Source organism: Onychostruthus taczanowskii, unplaced genomic scaffold (genome assembly GCF_017590055.1).
Source record: "Onychostruthus taczanowskii isolate IOZ18803 unplaced genomic scaffold, ASM1759005v1 scaffold74, whole genome shotgun sequence".
NCBI lineage: Eukaryota > Metazoa > Chordata > Aves > Passeriformes > Passeridae > Onychostruthus > Onychostruthus taczanowskii.
In genome coordinates this window covers 3,836,498-3,858,362 of record NW_024505229.1, presented here as the reverse complement: position 1 = coordinate 3,858,362, position 21,865 = coordinate 3,836,498, and the positions used below count along the sequence as shown (strand labels likewise).

General features: G+C 54.6%; 1 protein-coding gene across 2 annotated transcripts; it reads left to right on the top strand.

Annotated features, from left to right (window-relative positions):
• Window positions 1-7,993: 7,993 nt before the first annotated feature.
• MYBPH (myosin binding protein H) lies at window positions 7,994-18,815 on the top strand. Of its 2 annotated transcripts, none has more exons than XM_041422651.1 (11): window positions 7,994-8,590; window positions 8,811-8,945; window positions 10,750-10,917; window positions 13,122-13,210; window positions 14,149-14,344; window positions 14,677-14,816; window positions 14,960-15,119; window positions 15,868-16,004; window positions 16,428-16,614; window positions 18,247-18,289; window positions 18,613-18,815. In XM_041422651.1, exons 1-10 carry the CDS (start codon window positions 8,227-8,229, stop codon window positions 18,255-18,257), a joined length of 1,587 nt encoding a protein of 528 aa, XP_041278585.1. In that variant the 5' UTR covers window positions 7,994-8,226; the 3' UTR covers window positions 18,258-18,289; window positions 18,613-18,815. The 2 variants fall into 2 exon arrangements, with proteins under 2 accessions (XP_041278585.1, XP_041278583.1); XM_041422649.1 differs by having other exon boundaries at window positions 18,587-18,815.
• The last annotated feature ends 3,050 nt before the right edge of the window (window positions 18,816-21,865 follow it).

Below are 21,865 nucleotides of genomic sequence, written 5' to 3'. Positions count from 1 at the left end.
CTTCCATCAGCCCAGGTTCCTCCAAGCCCCATCGAACCTGGCCTTGGACACTTCCAGGGATGGAGCAGCCACAGCTTCTTTGGACAGCCTGGGCAAGGGCGTCCCCACCCTCACAGGTGGAATCCCTGTTCCTTCTCAATATCCCATCCATCCCTGCCCTTTGGCAGTGGGAAGCCATTCCCCTTGTCCTGTCCCTCCAGACCCTTGTCCCAAGTCCCTCTCCAGTTCTCCTGGAGCCCCTTAGGCTTCTTTTCTCCAGGCTGAACACCCCCATCTCTCCCAGCCTGGCTCCAGAGCAGAGAGGCTTCAGGCCTCAGAGAATCTCCATGGCTTCCTTTGGGCTCTCTCCAGCAGCTCCAGGTCCTTCCTGTGCTGGAACCCCAGGGCTGGAGGCAGCTCTGCAGGTGGGGTCTCACCTCAGTGGGGCAGAGGGGCAGAATTCCCCTTCCCCTGCTGCCCACACTGGGGGATCAGCCCAGTTGGCTTGGGAGGATTCTCAGACCCAGTGCACACGGCTGGGGCTCATTGAGCACCAACACTCCAAGCCCTTCTCCCAGGGCTGCTCTCAGATTTTGTGTGACTGAGAATTTCTCCTCCTTCTTAAGAGTCAGCCCTTGGGAGGCAGAAGACCCCCCATCTCTTCCTCTTGTCTCTGGATCCCTTTGGGATGTCTGTCACCTCCTAACCCCCAGGAGATGGGTAAGAGCCAAAGCCACCTCCAGCCTCATCCCTGGCTCTCACTGTCCTTGGTCATGTCCAGCTGGAGGTTTTGGCCTTTCCTTGCAAATATCCAAGTGTCCTTTTGGCATTGACTTGCTCATGGACAAGGAGAATGAGATTGGAGCATCTTCCATGGCTGTTTCTTTGCAGGTTATTGGATCAACAGATAAACCCCCCACTGTTCTCTGAGCACCATGTCTTGGCCCAGCTGCTCTGGAGGTGTTTTGGGGAAATCCTTCCTCCAGGGATGTTCAGCACAGCGTGCTGAACAGGGCAGGGAGCAGCTTCTGGGTGCAAGCCCCTGCATCTAGAACAGGGCTGGGCCACAGCTGGCTCTGGGCACACCAGTGACTCCAAGGACCAGGCATTCCCAAAGCTTGGCTGGGGGATTTTGGCAGCACCCAGCACAGGGACAGCTGGATTGAATGTCCCCATGATGCTCCCTGGTGGCAGTAGGGAAAGGATGCAGCTGGGCCCTGTTGGGCAACCCAAACTGGTGTGCATTCCCAGTTTACTGGGACCTGGTGGAAGTCACTGGGATTTGGGGATGCTCCAAACCCTCTCATAGCCCCTCCAACCCAGCAAACTTTCCCGGAAGGGGGAAACAGTAGGAAAGTTCTCAAATAAAGATCTTTGAGTTAGAGAGGGTTGTGGGATGGGCCAGGACATGCTGTCCCAACAAGGGAGCAGATCCCATTTTCTTCCAAGAATCCTGGGAAGGGACAGTCCTTCCCAAACACCCTGGACATGGAAAGGTGCAGGCAGCCCTTGTGGCCACCACCACACTGCCTCAAGGACTTCCTTGGGATATCATTGCTCCATCTGAAACATGGCTGGTCCCAGTACCGCCAGTTTCCCCAGGGCTGGGGCAGATCTGGCTGCAGGACATCCCGCTGGTCCTACCTGCTCTCAGCTGAAGAGGAAGGCTCCAGGATGGAGCTTGGCAGAGTCCTGCAGGGACCAGGAGTGGGTTGAAGGGAGCAGGGGGAGGAGGGGATGGGGAGAGCACAGGGAAGATGAGGGTGCCAGTGAAAGCATGTAAAGGAAGGAAGGAAGGTGTTGGATGTGAGGAAATATGGGAAGAGCTGGAAGAGGAAGTGAAACCACCAGTGTTAATCCTACAGCAGGGACTAGGTAGGAGCAATGGCCTTGAAGGCACTCAGGGTGGCCTTAGGTCCTTGATGGAGGAACAGGGACCTGGTGAAGGGGATGCTGAAGGTCAAATGAGTGTCTAACTCTGGGCTGTAACTGGCCAATGTCATGGTGCACCCTGGCAGGGATTTCAGTCTCTCAAAGTCCTTAGGGCAGGGCTGCACACCCTCCTGGGGAGTGGCAGTGCCTGGTCCTGCCTGGGACTGCAAGCGAGGAGAGGAGCAAAGCAGGCTCTGAGAAGTGGTGCCTGTCCTTGTGCAGAGCAAACACTGAGTTCCCTGCTGGTCCTAATCCATATTGAAATTCGCCCTTGGTGCTGGTGGAGCCTGGGGCTGAGCTGTTCCCTCCCCTTTCACCTGCAGAGCCTCTCAGTTCCTTGGTCAGGGGAGAGAAGCAGCTGGTGTGGCTCTGGTCCCTGGGTGCAAATGCTCAGAATAAACTAGCAAAGGGTCTTTGAAACAATTCAGGCGTTCCTGAGCTCCTAGTTTTAATGAAGAAGGAAAACCTGAGCTGCTAATTGCAGCTTCTCCCTGACACAGGGCAGGGCCAGCCAGGGCAGGTGGTGACAGAGCCTTATTGGCATCTCCAGCTGCCGTCCCCAAGCCTTGATAGAGGTGACTCTGTGCAGAGTGGAGAGGCCGAGGCTGACACAGCCTTGTCCCTGTGGGCTCTCTGTGCTAGGTGAGCTCCTGCTGGCAGCCCCAGAAGTAGGGCAGGGCTGGAAAAAACCCACGCCACGCAGAGCAGTGCCCCAGGACTGGCATTGCTCCTGGAACACTGCAGGTGACAGCTGTGGTGCCAAGGTGCGTGAGGGTTCCTGCTGGCCCAGCACGCTCAGGCCCAGCTGGCCCTGGTGCAGCTGCTGCAGGACACTGCCCCGGAGCTCCTGCCCTGCAGCTCCTGCTCAGGCTGTGCTGTCCCCTCCTACAGTGACTGTAATTGTGGTGGCCCCACAGGTGGTCCTGGGGAAACCATTTTGGCTGTGGGCAGCAGCTGATGCCTCTCTGATGGTTTTTCCACTGCAGTGCTGTCACAGGCTGGAGGGAACACGGAGCTCCCTGGCTCAGCTCCCAGCAAGTCACAGGGCAAAATCAGGACATCTCTGCATGGGTTTTCCTATTTTTCTACCTCATCCATCTTGGAGAATGATCCCATTACAGCCCCAAAATAGCAGCCCAAAAGCTGGTCCTGGGTGTTTTCATCCCCTGCCTGCATCTGGCAGCTCCTGATCCCAGCAGGGAGAGGGCAGGTCTGGGCACCCACCCTGCTGCTCCGTGAGCTGATGTTGGGAGGCCAGGAGATGAGTGAACACTGACTGATCATGGAATTAGACAATCAGTTAGGTTGGAAAAGACCCTTAAGGTCATTGAGTCCAACTCTTAACCCAGCACTTCCAAGGCCACCACTAACCCATGTCCTCAGCTGCCACATCCACATGGCTTTTGAACCCTTCCAGGGCTGGGGACTCCACCACTGCCCTGGGCAGCTTGTCTCAGGGCTGAACAACATTTTCCCTGAAGAAAGGGTTGCTGGAGAGTCAGAGAATCAAACTGGTGCTGTTGAGTGCTGCTGGGGTGAGCTGGGCTGCACCCAGACACGGGATAACTCTGGAGCTGTTAGAACCCTGTACCAGTGCCCACCAAGGGATGTCCGCCAGGAAAGAAATGCCCCTCAGCACCTGAGAGATGCTCCTGTTAATGTCTCTTTATTGTCTGGTTGATGTTTCTGGACCAGACAAGGATATTTTAAAGCAATACTTGCTTTAAATTATTTTCCCAGGGTGACACCTAGACAGGCCCTTTCCTGGGGGGTTTTGGGAGGAGAACTGGGGCCGTGTCCCCCTTCAGGACTGGAGCCCCTGCCTGCATTCATTGTTTTGGAATGAAGTAAGTGTCCACTTGTGTGTGACAGACAAATGGAAATCTAGCCTGGTCCCAGCCCACCTGCTGCCGGCCCCGGCTGCTTGACTCAGTGCTCTGTGAATATCATGGTGACAGCAAGGCTGGAAATGCTGCTGGGAGTCAGAGCTGGAGCCAGGAGCAGGGATGTGGGATTTGGGAGGTGGCAGGTAGGGCACTACCCTGCCTACTTAAACAACCTGCTGCCATTTGTGGTTGACCACTGTGTGCCTTCCAGATGAGCTCCCTAGTTTTCTGGAGATCTGAATTAACCTTGGAAAGGGGACAGGAAAAGGCAGGAACAGCAGTTGAAAGGAGGGCACAAACCCACACAGGAATCAGCTCCAGTAACCACCAGCAATAGCCTCCCTGAAGGGCCTTGGACACCTTCTTTCTGCTGAAATTCAGGAGATTTGGGCATTTTCCTGACCTTCTGTGATGTCTCCCATGGACTCACAGTCCACACAATGTGTGCAGGGTTGGATGTGGCCGAAGGAAGGTGGGCATGGTTCCTTCTCTGTCCTGTTGGGTGACTTTGAATTTACTTCACTGGGGTTGGCAGTGGGGACCCTGTCAGTCCCAGGTATCCCCTGATACAGGCTGTGGATGGCTTTCCTTGTTGACACCCACACTGATCCCTGGCACTCTGTCCTCTGCCCTGGACAACCCGTGGCTGTGCCCACGGTGTCTGTGCCATGACACCATGCCCAGAGCCTGTGGTGGCCCAGGTGTGACATCCACCTGCTGCTTTCACAGTCTTGCTGGGGTGCAAAGAGCACACCAGGATCTCCAGAGCTGTTCATGGGGACAGGGACAGGAGGGGATGAGCACAGACGATGTGACAGCTTCAGGGAACCCTTCCCACCTGATGAGCTCCTTGTTTATTCCAGGCTTTTGGTATCTTCTCTTTGCTTTACGATGTGCAAGTGGGAAGGTCTCACCACCTCCTGTCTAATCCTGGAGCCCTGCTTAGGGGATGGTCCTAATCTCTGGAAGCCTCCATGATTTGCCCCAGCTGTCAGAGGCATTTTCTATCTCCCTGCACCGACACATCAGCTGTCATGGTGGGGAAGGCGTTCCCGAGGCTTCCCCCATTCCAGCTGGCAGGGTCTCTGCTTTCCTGAATTGGGAGTCTGGGTGGATGGGCCAGTCTGATGTTTTGGGGGAACAAATTCACCTCTTTGCAGTGGGGTCCTGTCAAACAAACACAGCTGGAAAATGATTGACCACTGTGCTGCATCATCAGGGGGATTTGGAATAACAGTGGCATGAGGAGGATCTGGTACTTCCTGGCATAAATGATATTTCCTATATTTAGACCTATGCTCACTCGGAAAATAAGTAAGGAAATGTATCAGTGACTCGGTGGGCTGGAAATGTGGGTCAAAACCAAAAATACCAGTTTTTGTAGGAAAATATTTTTTCTCACTGGAAAACATGGATAACCTGTATTTCAGCTAAATCCTGAAATACTTAGAGTTTCAGGCAAAAATGTGGTGATATTTAAATTATCACTAAATTTTAATATCCAACCCTCCCAGCTACCTGCAGGAACAGCCCCCTCCATGTGATTTTGATTTCCATCACCAGACTAATTTGTGCTTCCTCACCCAATACTGGGGCCTGGGACAGCCCATTCCTGTCCTGAGATGAAATCACCTCCTGGCTGCAGTTTCTCCATCCTCACTGTGAATCCACAAGCGAAGCCATCGTGGTGGGTAAGGAAAGGTCAACTCCCGCCTCTGTGGGAAACCCTTTACTTGGAATTGGGAGAACCTCCTGTGATGCCTTTGCCATCAACAGCAGCAGCTCCTCAGTGTTTCCCTGCTGGGGTTGGTTCAACACCCAGCACTTGCCCAACATGTGAATAAACAAGATGCCAATAAACTCTAGTAACGTGGCCCAGATAAGAGTGGGTGATAAACCATGTTGATTCATCTGCTCATAACCTATTAGTCACCCGCTGAGTCAACAGAGCAAAAGCATCCAAACGTCATGGAGCAGGTTGACAAACCCAAGTTTCTTTCAAATTGAGAACTTCAAGTGAAATGATTGCATTGATATTTTTATTTTTCCTGGGGAAAGTATTTAATTTTCAGCTGCACTACTCCCCGAAATTGAAATCAGAGCAATCTGAGTGCTCATTTCCCAATGAACTGGAGTTTTGGCGTTGATTTATTTTTCTTTCTGAGCCCTTTAAATTGCTTCTCTTAACATATAATCAAAACAAGTTTTGTTTTGTTTTGTTTTGAGTGAAGTGGGGTTTTTTTGTTAAGATTAGATGTGGTGATTGAGAAAGACACAGGGAAGATGCCTGAGCAGATGTTTGTGGGAGTCTGGAACTGGCCACCTCCATCAAGGCATGGCCCATGGGGGTCAAGCAGAGGAGTCAAGGAGGGGGCCAAGGTCATCCAAGGCACAATGAAATCCTGGTGGGCCAAGGTATGGAGAAACCAGAGCTTCTCCAATTGGCCCCCAGGAGCCAAAGGCAGCTGGAGCAGGATGGATGGATGATCCTCTCCAGCCCTTCCTTGCCGTCTGGGCTGCAGGACTTGTCCTCTCTCTGGCTAGAGCAGCTGCAGGGAATTTTCTGGTTCATGACCAACTTGGCAATTTTGAGCCACTCCAAGGTGTTCTGGGCAGAAAAGGAACTGCCAGTACCCACCCATGCAGGCAGCAGAAATGTCTGTGCGGCACTCTCTCCTGCCCCAAGGATCTCATCCCTCAGGCATTCCAAGGGAATTTTGGGTAATGCAGAATTTTTATTGCTCATATTCCTCCTCACTGGGGAAATAATCAAGGAACATCTGGGTTATCACATAGCTTGGGGCAAACAGACCCTCCCAGAGGCACCAACATTATCTCAGGGTATCCTGGCTTTGTGCTGCTGCCAAATAACCAGGAGACAAAAAATATCCCTCCTGGAGCAGGAGGGTCATGCTGCTTCAGCTGAGGTGCACTCCTCAGGCTCTTTTTTGGGATGTCACCATGCATTTAAAGACCAGCCTGGCCAATGGGGTTTTGCTCTTCTTTCTCTCCCTCCCATTCCTGGGTGACCACAGCTACCCCCACCTGGAAAACCAGCCCCTTGTTAGCAAAGTTGGGATTACCTGGCCCTGGCAGACAACATGCTTCATGCTTTGGCTGTCTCGGAGATGCCTCTTGACCCTGATGTCCATGTCTGGAGATGTTTCCTGGGGACAGAACTGTGAGCTCACAAACTGTGAGCTCGTGGACCATCACCCAGGAGAGCCAGGCTTGCTTGGCTACTTCAGAGCAGCATCTCTGGAGACAAGGAATTAGCTGGAAATGGGAAAAACACTCTCTCAACTCTAATTGCAGGAAGGTTAGGGATACAGAGACACTTCTAGTAATGTCTCATGCACATCATGAGGGCAAGTAAGGGAAGAAGAGCAAGGAGAGGGTGAGTGGTTTATGACCCATAGAATTTAATGGGGCTTTCCTGGGTCACTGGGAGGATTTGGGGGGTGAATCTGAGTTTGGGGGCAACAACAGGGTGGCTGGTCATGAGTTCCTGGGTGACATGATGCACCTTGTCTCTGTGGACAAGGATGGTTGATTGAGCAGAACAAAGGCTGGTGAGTGATTTATCTTCCCCAGAAATGTGGGTTAGGGGTATGGGCAGCTGGGTTGGTCCAGGTAACTCAAAAGGTTGTCTTCCGACCTCTTCCAGCCCAGTGGGATTGGGGATGAGGCTGAAGAAGGACAGAGGAACCAGAGGGGTCTGGGGTTACAGGGACTGTGGGAGGATCTGAGGGGAGCAGATGGGTTGGGGAGGGGGGTCGATGGAGGATTAACCGGGAGGGCTGGGGGGAGTCAGTCTGATGTTAATGCAGGGGCTAAGGAAGGCAAGGGGGATGGGGGGGTGCAAGGAGAGACTGTGGGGACTGGGAGGCAGTGGGTGGCTGAGGAGGTGGCAGTGGGGGTGGGGAAGCCCTTAGTCAGAGGGGTGCTGGTGCTGGGGACAGGAGCCATGTCCCCAGAGAAAGGTGACCTGGCCCTGGCCTTTCCAGTCCTGAGTGAGCCCAAGGGGGCCACTGGGGGGGCTGGGCCCATGTGCTGCCATCCCATAGGAGGGGGCAGCTGGGGCTGCTGAATGTGCAGGTCCCGGGTGGCTATTCCTGGCAGTCCCGCCTGCGCAGGCAGATTGGTTTGCAGGGAGGTGACAAGTGCCAGTGAAAGCCTATAAAAGTCACCCAGCCCCTGTTCTGGCTCAGTGACCTGGTTCCCCCCTCCCAGCACAGCCGTCCTGGAGCAGAGATCATTGGTCCAGAGTGGAGACACCTGGTGCTGAGCCAGGACCCCAACCTCAGAGTCCAGACCCCAGATCCAGAGGAGAGATCTTTTGTCTGGAGCAGGAACCTCAAAACAGAGCAGACACCCCAGAGCAGAGACCCCAGAACACCCGCTTGCCCAGCCCCTACGCTTTGCAGCGATGACCGGCAAAACTGCACCTCCAGCCAAAAAACCGGCTCCAGCAGCAGCCAAGAAAAAGGCAGCGCCAGCCCCGAAGGAAGGAGCAGCCCCAAAGGAAGAAGCAGCCCCAAAAGAAGAAGCAGCCCCAAAGGAAAAAGCAGCCCCAAAGGAAGAAGCAGCACCAGCCACAGCAGCAGCTGCTGAAGAGACCCCAGCCCCCGAGCATCCCCCACAGCAGCCCCCAGCCCCCACAGATGAACCTGCTCCCATCCCCACAGAAGCTGGAGCAGAAGCGACTCCAGTGCCTGCAGAAGGTTCCTCAGCTCCCCCAGATGAACCCCCAGCCCCAGCCCCTGAACCTAAACTGGAGAAACCAAAGGAAGGTGAGTGGGGAACACTGGAGTGGGGAGGGGACATAAGCAAGGCTTGGAGGGAGCATGTGCTAGGGAGAAGGGATGGGGGGGATGAAGTCATCAAGGATATTTTTGCAGTGGGATGGCGCTGGGGATTAGGTGGACTGAAGACAGGCCTGGAGGTTGAGTGATTGCCCTCCAAGAGCCCCAGTACTCGAGCCCTGCTGTCACCACTGTGGGTTTGTTACAGAGCCACCCAGCTGCCCCTTGTCCTTGGCTGTGGAAGAAGTGAGTGAAAACTCATTTATACTGACCTGGAAAGCCCCGGAGCAGATGGGCCGGGCAGGCCTGGATGGATATGTGGTGGAGATCTGCAAAGATGGAAGTAGGTTTGGTCTTTCCTGCCTCATGAGCATGGAGACATGGTGCATGGTTGTGGGATGGGATGGAGCTGGGTGGAACCCAGCAGTGCATTTCCCCCAGCAACAATTCCCTTTTTTTTCCCAAATGGATCCATTTTTAATGGTTATTTCTTTTCCATGAAGGAACAGGGAATCCCATTGCCTTCAGACAGTAGTGATGGCTTTAGCAGGGGCTTGGAGCAGGTTTAGAGTCACTGCTATGTCCAGCTCTAGAGGGGAGCAGAGACCAACACAACCTCTGGGGATGGTCTCTGATGAACTCCAGAGCTGCAGAGACCCGGGGCTGGGATGGTATTTCAAGAAAACAGGAGGAAAAAGTTCAACCCTCCCATGTTTGCCCAAAATGAAGCATGGAAGGAATGGGGATAAAATGGGAGGATGAGGAAGGGAAGGGCCCTGGGCATATATCAACAGACTTGATTATGTCTGGAAGGAGGGTGGCCGTGGTGGATGGAGGTGGGCTGGGAGGTGGCAGCAGTTGTCCAGCAATTGTCCATGGATCTCCAGTTGTATTGCTGGGCGGTGGAACAAAGTGAGTGGATAAGATTTGTGTTTTGGGTACTCTCTTGAAGCCCTGCTGGGCTTTGGGATGAGAGTGAAGGCTCTGTGTGGCTGGGGGGATCTGCAAGGGGAGGCTGGGCTGAGTGGTTTGGGAGACCCAGGTGGCCTATGGACCTCAGGGAACTTGATCCTCAGCTGTTTAGCTTGTGGCACACATGATGGACACATTCTTGGCTGAGGCTTCCATTGTTGGGCAGTGGGTGGAGAGGTCACTATGGCTGGGTGGGATGCATGAGGAGGTCCGTGCATGGGACAAGGAAAGATGAAGCCATTCCTGGAGGGATGTGTCTGACAGCCACCCAAAGGGCCCAGCCTGGATGCTCTGCTGGCTTGGTTTGGGTTTGCTGGAGGACAGGAGAACTCCAGTCCCTCTGTCATCACCCGGGGGCCACAGGACTGCTGTATTTGGGCTGGTATAGGACTCTGGTTGGCTAAAATATGGTGAGATTTGAGTGAGGGCTGATTCGAGCAATGCCAGTGCTGAAGGGAAAGAGGATCTGGTGGGATTTGCCTGCTCCAGTGGCATTGACAAGAAAACCTTCTTGTTCTGAAGGTGCACGTGAGGGCTTGGCTCACCCTGGCATATGTGGGTCACTCCCATTGCCCACCTGGGACACCCACTCCCTGGGGGAATGGGACAGTTTATTTTCTAAGTGAGAAACACCTTGAGAGGTTTGGCACATGGCAAAGCCAGGTTAGCTGGGTCTGGGGGAGGGCTGGGCTCTGGTTGAGTTTGAGACATCCCTTACAAGCAGGAAGAACACTTGGAGAGGTCTATCCAGCCAGGGGCAGGTCCTGAGCAGACCTTGCTGAGTGTGGAGGGGTTTTTCCATTGTGAGCCCCAGTGTTGTCCTGGGGCAGTGAGAGGAGCAGAGTGCCTGGCAGGGAGCTCCAAGGATCTTTCGTTTCAGAAATGCACCTGGTCAGCAGGGACGTGTTCACTGGCCCGATGCCTTTTCTTGCTTGCAAATGTCCTCGTGTTCCAGTGCTGAGCTCCTGCCAGCACTTCATACCCCACACTCCTTGGCAGGGGTGGCCAACCTCCCCGCCAAAGTTCCTTTTTCTGCTGGTGCCCCAAATCCTTCCCCATTTCCAATGAAAGGATTCTTTGCCTCTGGGTCTCACCTTCTGGGCCTTGATCCTGCTGCTCAGGGTGTGTCTGTCTATTCACGGCACATCCAAAGTCCTGTGCTGGGTCTGTTGCAGGTTCAGACTGGAAAGCTGTGAACCAGGAGCCTTTTCTTTCCACCCGCTACACAATCCCAAACCTCACCTCTGGGGACAAGATCCATGTGCGGGTGGTGGCTGTCAGTGCCAGCGGAACCAGCGTCCCGGCCACGCTGGAGCAGCCAGTGCTCATCAGGGAGATCCTCCGTGAGTACTGCTCCTGAGGGCAGAATTCCTGTGTGAAATCTCTGTCCATCCCTGCAGCATGAACAGCCTCTCATGGGTCCTATCCAGCCTTTGACAGATGTTATTCTCAGTGACTGTGTCCAATTCCCTTGGCAGAAGTTTCCTGACCTCTCCAATCTTGCTGATGTTGAAATTTTGGGGGTGAAGGACTCAAAAGGCAGAGCCACATTTTCCCATTTAGTGGCAAGAGCTCAGAATCCACCTCCCTCTGAGCACGTCTCCTCCCCTCGGTGGTGTCACATCCTGAATATGCCATGGCACACTGTCCACACACATTGGACAGCTTTGTTTATTTAGCTCAAGGAAGTCAAGAGCTGGTTGTCTGGAGCATGGGAACTTTAATCATGCTGAACTCGCTAATGAATGAGTTGCTCCCATGCTTAGCAAGTCTCGCATTCCTCTCAGGGTGCTGCCAATGTGCAGAGGCTGATGCAGAAGGGCAGGGCCTGTTTGCACTCAGCAAAGAGCAAATAGAGAGTAATTTTCCCTCTAGAAGGAATTATTAATGCTTAAGTTTTCTTGTTATTCAACACATCAGATTTTTCAGCTGCTTAAAAATAGCAATGATAACAAAAGTTATTCCAGGAACCACCAGCTTTTCATAGGAAAAGGCTTGGAGAAGACTATCAGCCCATGGAAAGGGTGCTGCAGGGTCCATCTTCTCAGTGTGCTTGGAGGAGGTGAATTTGGCTTTGGGGTGGTGGCTGTGCCTGTTCACCTCTAATCTCAAAACCATCCCACCAAACCTCACAGAACTGGGGAAACTGGGGTGTGAGGGACTGGCATGAGATGGCACAGCTCGTGCTTTCTACACCCTGTACCTGCTGTCAGAGCTCTGTCCCAGGCATATGTACAGGTGTAAAACCCAAAAAGCTGAGAGACCCCCACACAACTTAATCTACCAGATCTTTTTCCTTCCCTTCCCTTCCCTTCCCTTCCCTTCCCTTCCCTTCCCTTCCCTCCTGGCCTTTACATTTTCTCTGGGCCTGCATTTTGTACATCTCACCAGTTCATTTATAGCACCCCAGGGTATTTTAAATAGCAGCAATCGGACAGCGCGGAGCTTAACAACAGGTGGGATGAGTGGGCTTGGGAGGTGGAGAGAGGCAAGGAGAAACCAGATGGAGGATCAGTATGGGAGTCACATTTTGCAGGGCAAAGGCAGGAAAAAAGGCCTTCCCACCATGGCACTTTGTCACTGGGGCCACTGACCTTGGCCAGCCCAGTCCCTCTGAGAGAAGCACTGGGGAGCTGGGGAAAACATCCATGAATTAACATTCCTCCCCGAGGTCAGGTTTCCCTGCCTGAGAGAGACTGATGAGCCCAAGTGGCAGCACTGGGGATGGATCCCTGCAGAAATCTCAGCACGAGCAGAGCAGGGACAGTCTCAGCTGTCAGGGAGGGCCCTCACAGCTGTTTGGCTCAGGCCTGGTTTATTCTGGCTGGGCCCCCTCCCCAGGGTGAAGCTCGTGCACATTTAACCTGGGCAGAGACTCCCAGCTCCTTTACGAGGGGCTCCAGAGGGATCCCTGGGTATCACTGAGCCAGCAGAGTTGTACGGCTTCTGTTCTGCCCTGGGAAGGGGACACGCTCCATGAGCATTTTCCAGTGGGGATTTTGCTTGTCTTTGTTATGTTTCCTTGGGGATGTTTGCCTTTGTCATGAGCCTTAGCCTTTCACAACTTGGTATGACCAGGCACCTCCTTGGTGTTTCAGAGGCCTGGACTGCACAGGGAAGGTGGAGGTCAAGCCTTGTCCTTGCTGAAAGTTGGGCTGTATGCCTCCAGAAAGTCAGGGGGAGAAATATTTCCCAACTGGGAGATGCTGTCCCCTGCCTTGTTACAATATAAGTTGTGTTGTGGCTCTTCTGGTTGAGGCCAGGCTGTCTGCATGGCCGGGCAGTAATGAAGAGGGGTGAATGATCCATCAGAATGCTGCCCTTGGGATGGTGACTTGGGATCTCAGGGACAGCTAACACTCTGGGGTACATTCAATAGGATAGGCCAGCGCAGTCTTGCAGGGGAGCAGAGCTGTCCAGGAGATGAGAGGGAGAAGGTGGCTATGCTGAGGTGGATTTCTTGCTGGCCAAGCAGGGGTGTGTATGGGGAAGGTCAGCAGCTGAGGAGGGGGAGTTCCTTGTCTCAGAATGTGAATTCCATCCCTAGAGCTGCCGAAGATCCGCATGCCTCGGCACCTGCGGGAGACTTACATCAGGCGTGTGGGGGATGCTGTGAACATCATGATCCCCTTTCAGGTACATGGGCAATTTAATCCACTGGGCATTTCACTCCAGATTGGCTCCTGCAGGTTAGCTTTTGGGTCCAACTGTGCTCTGACTTGGCCTGGTCACTGTGTCTTATGAGCCAAGGGTGGGTGATGGGCTGGGAATCTCTCTCCTCTTCGGGCACAGATCCCATTTTTCCCCTGCTACATCTTTTCTGATGATGCTGCAGTGGGACAACCCCAAACCCATCAGGACATGGACTGTTGCTGCTGTCTCATCCAATAGGTCCAGTTCAGCTTGTGCTCCTGGCCAGGATGTGGCCACATGCCTTGGGACCCCACAGCACAACATTGGGGTCCCTAGAGGGGACCAGCTGCCTTTGGAGGAGGGATGCCCCAGGGCTGTGATGGTGGATCAATGCTGACACTGATGGGCTAGGCTGGAGGTTGTCTCCTCAGCTATCTCTTTCATCATGTCTGGGACATCACCAGAGCATCTCCACCATGGCAGCTGGCTCTGGAACATGTTGGGCAAGCACAGGGAGTGAGAGGCCCCTGAGCTGAGGGGCTTGTTCATGTCATGTCTCACAGACAGTTTGGACTCTGTGCTGGCCATGCTCCAGACATGAATTTTCCCTGTATGCCGAGTTCAAGCCCTGGTGCTAAGCTGGAGCCTGGGCGCAGCACCTGGGCCCTGTGAGAGCACAGCTGTGCCCTGGCAAGTACACTCGGGCTTGCTCCATGAAGACCTAGCATGTTCCCACCTCATCCCTGGAGCCCAATGGCTTCCCATTAGTGAGTCTGACAGGAATCAGCTGTACCTTCTTTCCCGGGGACTGCTGGATGGGAGAGGTGGCACTAGTGCTGCTGCTGCCTGGACACAGCAGGGTGGCTCTGCCAGCCGTCCTTCCCAGCAGGACCTGCTGCGACCATGTGCCCGAGTGGCTCCTGACCTGCCTCTTGCTCCAGGGAAAGCCACAGCCCGAGGTGAGCTGGACCAAGGCAGGGCAGCCCCTGGACACCAACCGCATCAACGTCCGCAACACGGCTCGGGACACCATCTTCTACATCCGCCAGGCCCAGCGCGGCGACTCGGGCAAGTACGAGCTCACCGTGCAGATCAATGGAGCTGAGGACAAGGCTACCCTGGACATTCAGGTCGTTGGTAAGCTGAGGGCAGGACCCTGCAGGATCACTCTGGAGCTCATTTCTCCTCCTTGGTTGGGTAGGTCTTGTTCTGGGTGGGATGTGATGTGACAGCAACAAGGCAAAGGACTCTGGAGTCCCTGTTCCATTGAGATCCTCAACAGGATCATGCATGTGAACTTCTCTGTTTGGGGATGCAGAGTTTCTGCCAGCCTTGCCCCTCACAGCTTCTCATCCCTTGTGTGCTGCACCAGGGTGAGAAAAGATTAAAAGCAAGATCAAGGGATGGTCAAGGTACAGAATGTGGGGAGGGCAAAGTGGATGTCACCCTGAGGGTGTTTGTGTTTGCAGAGCCACCTGGCCCTCCCCAGAACCTGAAGCTGGTGGATGTGTGGGGCTTTAATGTGGCCCTGGAGTGGACCCCCCCTGCGGACAATGGGAACTCTGAGATCAAGGGCTACAGGGTGCAGAAGTCAGACAAGAAGAGTGGGGTGAGCCTGGGCACTCCTGCTGCTGGTGATGCCCTGATGGAAGAGGGACTGCTCCACTCCCTGCCCCACCCTACACCTTCTCCATCCTTGTCACAGCCTGTCTTTCCTCACTGCTCTCTTTTTTCCTCCTTTTCTCCTTCCAGAAATGGTTCACGGTGCTGGAGCGCTGCACCCGCACCAGCTGCACCATCTCCGACCTCATCATTGGCAACACCTACTCCTTCCGAGTGTTCTCCGAGAACATCTGTGGGCTCAGCGACAGCGCTGCTGTGGCCTCTGGGGTGGCCTACATCGAGAAGACAAGTGGGGACATGTCCCTGGCTGAGGGGCTGGGGAGGGTGGTATCCAAGCGTGGTCCTGACCAATAGGCCAGTGGGGCTTCCTTGGAGTTGTGTTGATGCTGCTGGGCTGGTCCCCAGGAGAAGACCAGCAGGGGTGAGGCTGAGCACCCCCAAGGTCCAGAGGTCCCCTGCCCCCTTTCTGCAAATCATTTCTCCTCTGGGGAAAGCTTGTGCCATGCTCAGCCCCCTGAGAGGAACTAAGGTATGGACATCCCTGGGATGAGATGGAAGCAGGAGCTGGGAAGGGTCAGAACAGCCCTAGCTTTGTGCCCACAGCTCAGGGCCAAATCTCCAACCAGCCCTGCTCTCCTTCCATCTATTTCTGTCCTGCTCCCTGGTAGCACACAGTGACCTAGTGTCTCTGCCATCTGCAGAGCTTCCCTCCATCTCATTTCTGTGGATGAGATTTGGGGATGGAGTGGGAGATTCAGAGTGTGCCTGGCCTGGGTCTGACCTGCTGCACACAGGATGTGTCACAGTGGGGCTGGCATCTCCCCTGTTCCTTGCAGGGCCTGGGCACTACATGTCATGACTGGATGAGGAAACAGGGCTGCTCTGAGCTGAGGGCCAGGTCCTTGGATCAGGCCAGGTGACATCTGGCTTCTTACAAGAGGGAACAGAAGTGGGTTTGGGTACCTTGTGCAGAACTCCTGTGTTGGTCAGCCTGGGAGCCTGAGGTCTGCCTCAGCTAGAATTAATTATTTCCTTAGAAACCACTTACCAGCCAGAGAAGATCCCCCAGCGGGACATGATGGAGCCTCCAAAGTTCACGCAGCCCCTGACAGACCGAACGACTACACGGGGCTACAGCACTCACCTCTTCTGCTCCGTCCGGGGCTTCCCCCAGGTCGGTGGCTCCTCCATGGACAGTATAACCTTGGCCTGGGGAGACCAGTGGGGATTTTTGCAAGGTGGCTGGAGGTGGGAGACCATCTGGGAAGTGGTTGGTGCTGTTGGATTATGGTTGGGTGAGGTTAAGGGGCTGAAGCTGCCCTCTGAGTCAAACTGGGGCACATTTGAAGTGTTTCTGCATGGAGATGGGAGACTGGTCTTAAATTAAACCATGTCCTCTTTCCTCTGTGCTGGGGGAGGAAGGGTGGAGCAGTGGTTAGGGCCCACAAGTGGGAGATTTGGATCTTCAAAATACTTCTGACTGTGAATCCCACCATGGCCACAAGCTTCAGGCAGGGCCAATGCAAAGGCAGAGAGAGGTGGCTGCATTTTGGGGACAATTAGATTTCTCATTTCTCTCCCTGCTTTAAACTTTCAGCCCAAAATCATCTGGTTGAAAAATCAGATGGAGATCCGGGAAGATCCCAAATACATAGCACTGATTGATCAGGGGGTGTGCTCCCTGGAAATCCGCAAGCCTGGCCCTTTTGATGGGGGTGTCTACACCTGCAAGGCTGTGAACCCCCTGGGGGAGGCCTCAGTAGACTGCAGACTGGATGTGAAAGGTGAGAGTGGCTCACGGGAAGGAGGAGCAGGAACCCTTGCCTGCCTTTTCCCGGTCTCACTTTCCCACTGCTGTGGTTTGTCCCCATTTTGTGTTGATCCTGGTTGTGAGGGATCACAAGAACACTGGGCAGCCCTGTGGAGCTGCACCTTTGGGCTGCTTGGGTTTATGGTCTTGAAGCATCTTGAAATCACCTTTCCTTATTCATGGGAAAAAAAAGGGGAGGAAATCAGGAGTGGCAGAGCCAGAGGAGCTGCTGGATGCCTGGCCCAGCACTGGCTGCCCCTGCTCCTGTCCCAAGCATGGGGGATGTGTGTGAACCTCCTCCCCTGCATCTGGGCTGCTCTGATTTATGTCTTGGCATCCTGCCCACATTTCCCACTCACATTTCCCTGCCTCAGCAGAGCATCCAGAGCAGACCTGCCCTGTGTCGCTCCCCACAGCCCCTCCTCGGCCCATGGGGGAATCACTGCCCTCTGTGTGTTCCTGTGCTGGCCAGGTGTCCTTAAACACTTAGATTTCCTCTCTCATGGCTTCCAAGCACACTCTTGCCCCCAGACACACTCTGCCCCACTTCCCACACAGGCAGGGTTCCAGTCTGGCGACCCCAGCACCCCAGTCCCTCTGGAAGCTCCAGGGCTGTTGGTGTGGTACTGGGTGCATGGCACAGGGTCAGTGCTCAGCTCTGTGGGAGCTGCTGCTGGACCCTGCAGCAGTGCTGACCCAGCTGGCCCCAGTCCCGTGCCCCACAGGCACATCCCCAGCGCAGCTGTGCAGGGGCTCTCAACAGAACAAAGATCTGGGTGGGATGGGACCTTAAAGTTCACCCAGTCCCATGCCCTGCCATGGGCAGGGACACCTTCCACTATCCCAGATTGCTCCAAGCCCCGTCCAAATCATCCAACATGGCCTTGAACTTTTCCAGGGATCCAGGGGCAGCCACAGCTTCTCTGGGTAACCTGGGCCAGGGCCTCACCACCCTCACAGGGAGCAATTCTTTCCCCATACCCCATCTAACCCTGCCCTCTGGTAGTGAGAAGCCATTCCCCTTGTCCTGTCATGCCATGCCTTGTCCAAAGTCCCTCTCCAGCTCTCCTGGAGCCCTTTTAGGCACTGGAAGGGGCTCTGAGGTCTCCCCCAGAGCCTTCCCTTCTCCACATGAACACCCCCACCTCTCCCAGCCTGGCTCCAGAGCAGAGGGGCTCCAGCCCTCAGAGCAGCTCTGAGCTCACTCAGCAGATCCAGGTCCTTCTGCTCCTGTTGGGTCCCAGGGCTGGAGGCAGCTCTGCAGGTGGGGTCTCACCTGTGTGGAGCAGAGGGGAAGAATCCCCCTTCCCCTGCTGCCCACACTGGGGGATCTGCCCAACTGGCCAAGGAGGATGAGCTGGGCATTGTGCTGGGGACACAGAGCACCTGGGAGTCACCCAGGCTGGGACCTCGGGGGACACTGGCCAGGAGCAGGCAGTGATGGTGGAGTGTGGGATTGCTTGGGGTAGGTGTGTGCAGGGATGGGGTGTGCAGGGTTGAGATGTGCAGATGCACATTGGGGTGAGCACACAGCACTTTTGGGAGACAAAAGGGGAGTAACACAAGGGGAGTTAAAGGTGTTTTTGTCTCCTGTGCTCTCCTACAGTACCCAAATGAGGACAGATTGGAGGACAAGACAAAAGAGCAAGGTAGGTCTGGGTTGGGGCACCAGGATGGAGAGAAGGTGGATCACGTCAGGGGGCTGGAGTGGGCTGAGTGTCCTGGATTAGCCCTTGTTACCTGCTGATGGAGTTCCAGCTCAGGTCTTCCTTGTCCTGTGGCTGGAGATGCATGAGTGGGGTGGGATGATGAACCCGAGGGAAACCAATCCCTTGGTGAGGTGGAGGGAGGGCTGTAAATGTGACTGGGTTTGCCTTGCATTAGAGCTGTGGCAGGGACATGTTTCCCACCCATCCCTGACCAGGGCTCTCTTGGTGCCCTTGCAGGACTCGGATCTTGTTCCTTTTCCCAGGTGGATCCTTCAGGTGCCAGGTGGTGGCGGAGCAGGTGCTGATGCCCCTGGCCATGGTCTCTGCTGCCTGCTGCACTGCCCCTCCCTGGCAGCGCTTTGGGGGCTGCACCTCGGCCTGCCATGGCATGGCCCTCTCTGAACCTGTCATTAGCTGTGACAATAAAACAAACCCAGCTGAGGGGCTTTGGTCCTAATAAAAGACACCAAACGCCTCTGTCCTGCTTATTGTGGGGTTGGCTTGGGTGGGGAGATGTGGAGGGGTGCCAGGGCTGCTGTTGGAGTCATGCAGGACCCCACCCAACCAAGGGTAGAGGAGATGGGTTTTGAGCTTGGAAAGGAAGGACCAACTTTATGAAACACACAGGGAGACTACTGAACCAGAAGGAGCCCAACAAGGAGAAAGAGAATGCAGAAAGATCTCCTCCTGGAGCAGGGCAATGATTCTGGCTGGGGAAAAATAAATGCTACATAAATGTTGCAGCACCTTAATGCTTCTTTATTGAAGCACAGTTTTTTTTATCCACGCCAGTGAGGCAATGATCCAGCCAGGAGCTGTCACCTCCCCACAGTGGGTACAGGACATGTTGATGTTTTATCCAGAGGAGAGGGCTCATCCCTGTGAGCTGCTGGCTCATGTGCAGGGTGAGTTATCACTTGAGCTCTGGGCCAGCTCGGGGCAGACACTGGGTGTTACCAGAGCCCAGAGGGCTGGGGACACAAGGGTAGGAGCTCTCCCAGCTGCGTGGCAGCTCTGTCATGGGGCCAGACCCACATCCTGCCTGTGTCCTGGCTGGCCCTGGAATTGTCAGTGTAGATGCAAATCCAGCCTGGCATCCATACATGGGAGCCCATCCCACCCTTGGTGCCACAGAGAGCAAAGCTGGGCAGTGCCTGTGATTAATCAAGCCCCTCTCTGCACCATCTCTCCTGCAGCCCCTCTGGTTTGTCCCCATCTGTCCCCAGACACCTACATCCCAAGATGAAGTCCAGGGAGTGTTACTGGTCCCATGAGGCGCAGTAATGGTGCAGCACCAGCCACACCAGGGTTGTTTCCACCATCAGAGGGCATTGTCGGATTAATTTTATCCCACTGCTGGTCAGGATGGATTTTTGAGGTGGTTGGAACTGGTGGTAATGCCACAGAGCAGAGGTTGCAGTCCCAGCTGACAACTGCAGAGCTTGCTTTCCCTAGCATGCTCATACCCAGCCCTAGACACTGCTGGGGGTGTCCTGTCTCCCTCGGTGTCCATGGTACTGGGGCACGTAGCCTTGGCCAGTGGGATTCTTCAGGGACAGGGTCGGGAAGCAGGCTGCGAGCTGATCAGCAGGACTCTGTCATGCTGCATGCTGTGCCCTTTCCAGGCCCTTATTTCAGTCGTACAGAGCACAGACTGTGTTTGTAAGCCCACAGGGGATGGAGGTGGGTGACAACATCCAATTTTAGTGAGGGCTCCCCCTGAGGGGCAGGTCTGGAGAGCACAGAGTGGAAAAATCCACTTTATGCTATTTTTAATGAAGAAACCATCCACATGCCCTTTAATTTATGAGCAGCCCAGTTGCCAGGTTCCTGGTTACCTTAGCAAGGATCAGGCCAAAGGGTCAGTTCCAGAAAAGCAGCAGGAATAAGATGCAAGTGGAAGGCAGAGCTGGGCAAACAGCAGCACTAATCTGAAGGCAAGGTGCTGCGGAGGCAGGGGACAACAGCCTCAGCCTGGGGTCCTCTCTCGTCCTCACTAACCTGGGGATGCAGCATCCTCAGGTACCACTGATATTGGTGCTCCATGAGACCTGAGGCTCTTCCATCTGCTCTTTCCAGGAGATGCTGGCTCTGGCCAGAGCTGGCACAGGACATGGCAGAGTGGGAGCATGGGAGTCACTGCACTGGGCAGAGGAGCTGTTGGGCTGATATGGGGTGAGCCAAAGCCTCATGTGAGAGGTTCAGCGCTGGCCCCAGGGCACCTGGTGATGCCTGGGAGGGGGGTGTGGGCTGAAGTCTGTGGGGAATTGCTGCTCCCAAGGGCTCAGCACCAGCACAGCACCATCTACACCATGGGAAGGTTGGGAGGGTGTTCAGGACCCCTCTACTGTGATGAGGACTAAGGGAAGGATTTTCTCCTGTCCTTGCCATTGTTTTTCTGCTCTGCTCCCATTGTTCCCAGTGCTGTCTGAGACAGGAGCCTGGAAATACATCAAGGCACCTGCAAAATATGGGTGGCTGAGCCTTTCATCTCCTCTCTTCCTTGCTGCCCTCCTCATCCCTCCGAGCTAAATAGAACTGGCTGCAGCAGTGGGAGAAGGGACTCCTGGCTGCCCCAATGCCTGTGCTGCACACTCCCAACATTGCTAAAAATCACCCATAAATCTCAGCCATCCAAGGTCCTTCTCCTCTCTGCACCCCCAGTCTCTGTGGGAACTTGCTGCAGTCACTTTGCTCATTGCTGACGTCCCCTCTGAGGAGCACGACCCTGCTGGGGCAGGGCAGGGCCACAGGAGCCTGGAGAACAAGGAATGCTGATAAGAAAAGAATCCAAATCAACTCAAATTTTTCCACCACTGCTTCAGCCCTGGAGGAGGGACTGGCACTTCCAGCATCCAGATGGACCAGAGCTGGATGAAGGATAGTCTATCTCCAGCCAACCCCTCCTCAAATCTATCCACAGCTGAACTTTAGTGATGGCAAAGTGCCCTGTGGCAGCATCAGCACTCACGTGGTGGCCTGTAGCTGTCCCCCACTTGCTCCCAGAGGGGTCCATGTTCCTCTCTGCCTCCTGGGCTGTGGAGGTGGCTGCATTAACCCACAATGTTTGGGTCAAAAGAATTTGGCTGCACAGAGAGGGTGGGAGGGAACAACATGGGAGGTGTGAGATGAGCAGCCTGAGAGAGATTTGCTACTGCTTTTCACAGAAAACAGCCAGGAGGAAGGAGGGAAAATGACTCAAAACCAGAGTAAAGGGAGAGAGAAAACAAGTGGAGAGGACGCACTCCCTTGGGTACAGCTCGCAGGGGTAGTGGATGCTGCTGGGACCCATGGGGAGCCATCAGGGGAGCAAAAGCAGTTTCTGCAGAGTTCTCTGGGATTATACTCAAGAGTTTCACCAATACCCACCTCTGCCTACCTCTCCGGTAGTACTGAGAGCTGGAGACTGACCCTTTGCTCTCCAGGGTAGTGGGTTTACTACCCTATGGGTGCTGGCAATGCCATGGGAAGACTTTTCCTATCTCTTCCCATGTCTCAGCCCAGTTCACCTCTCCC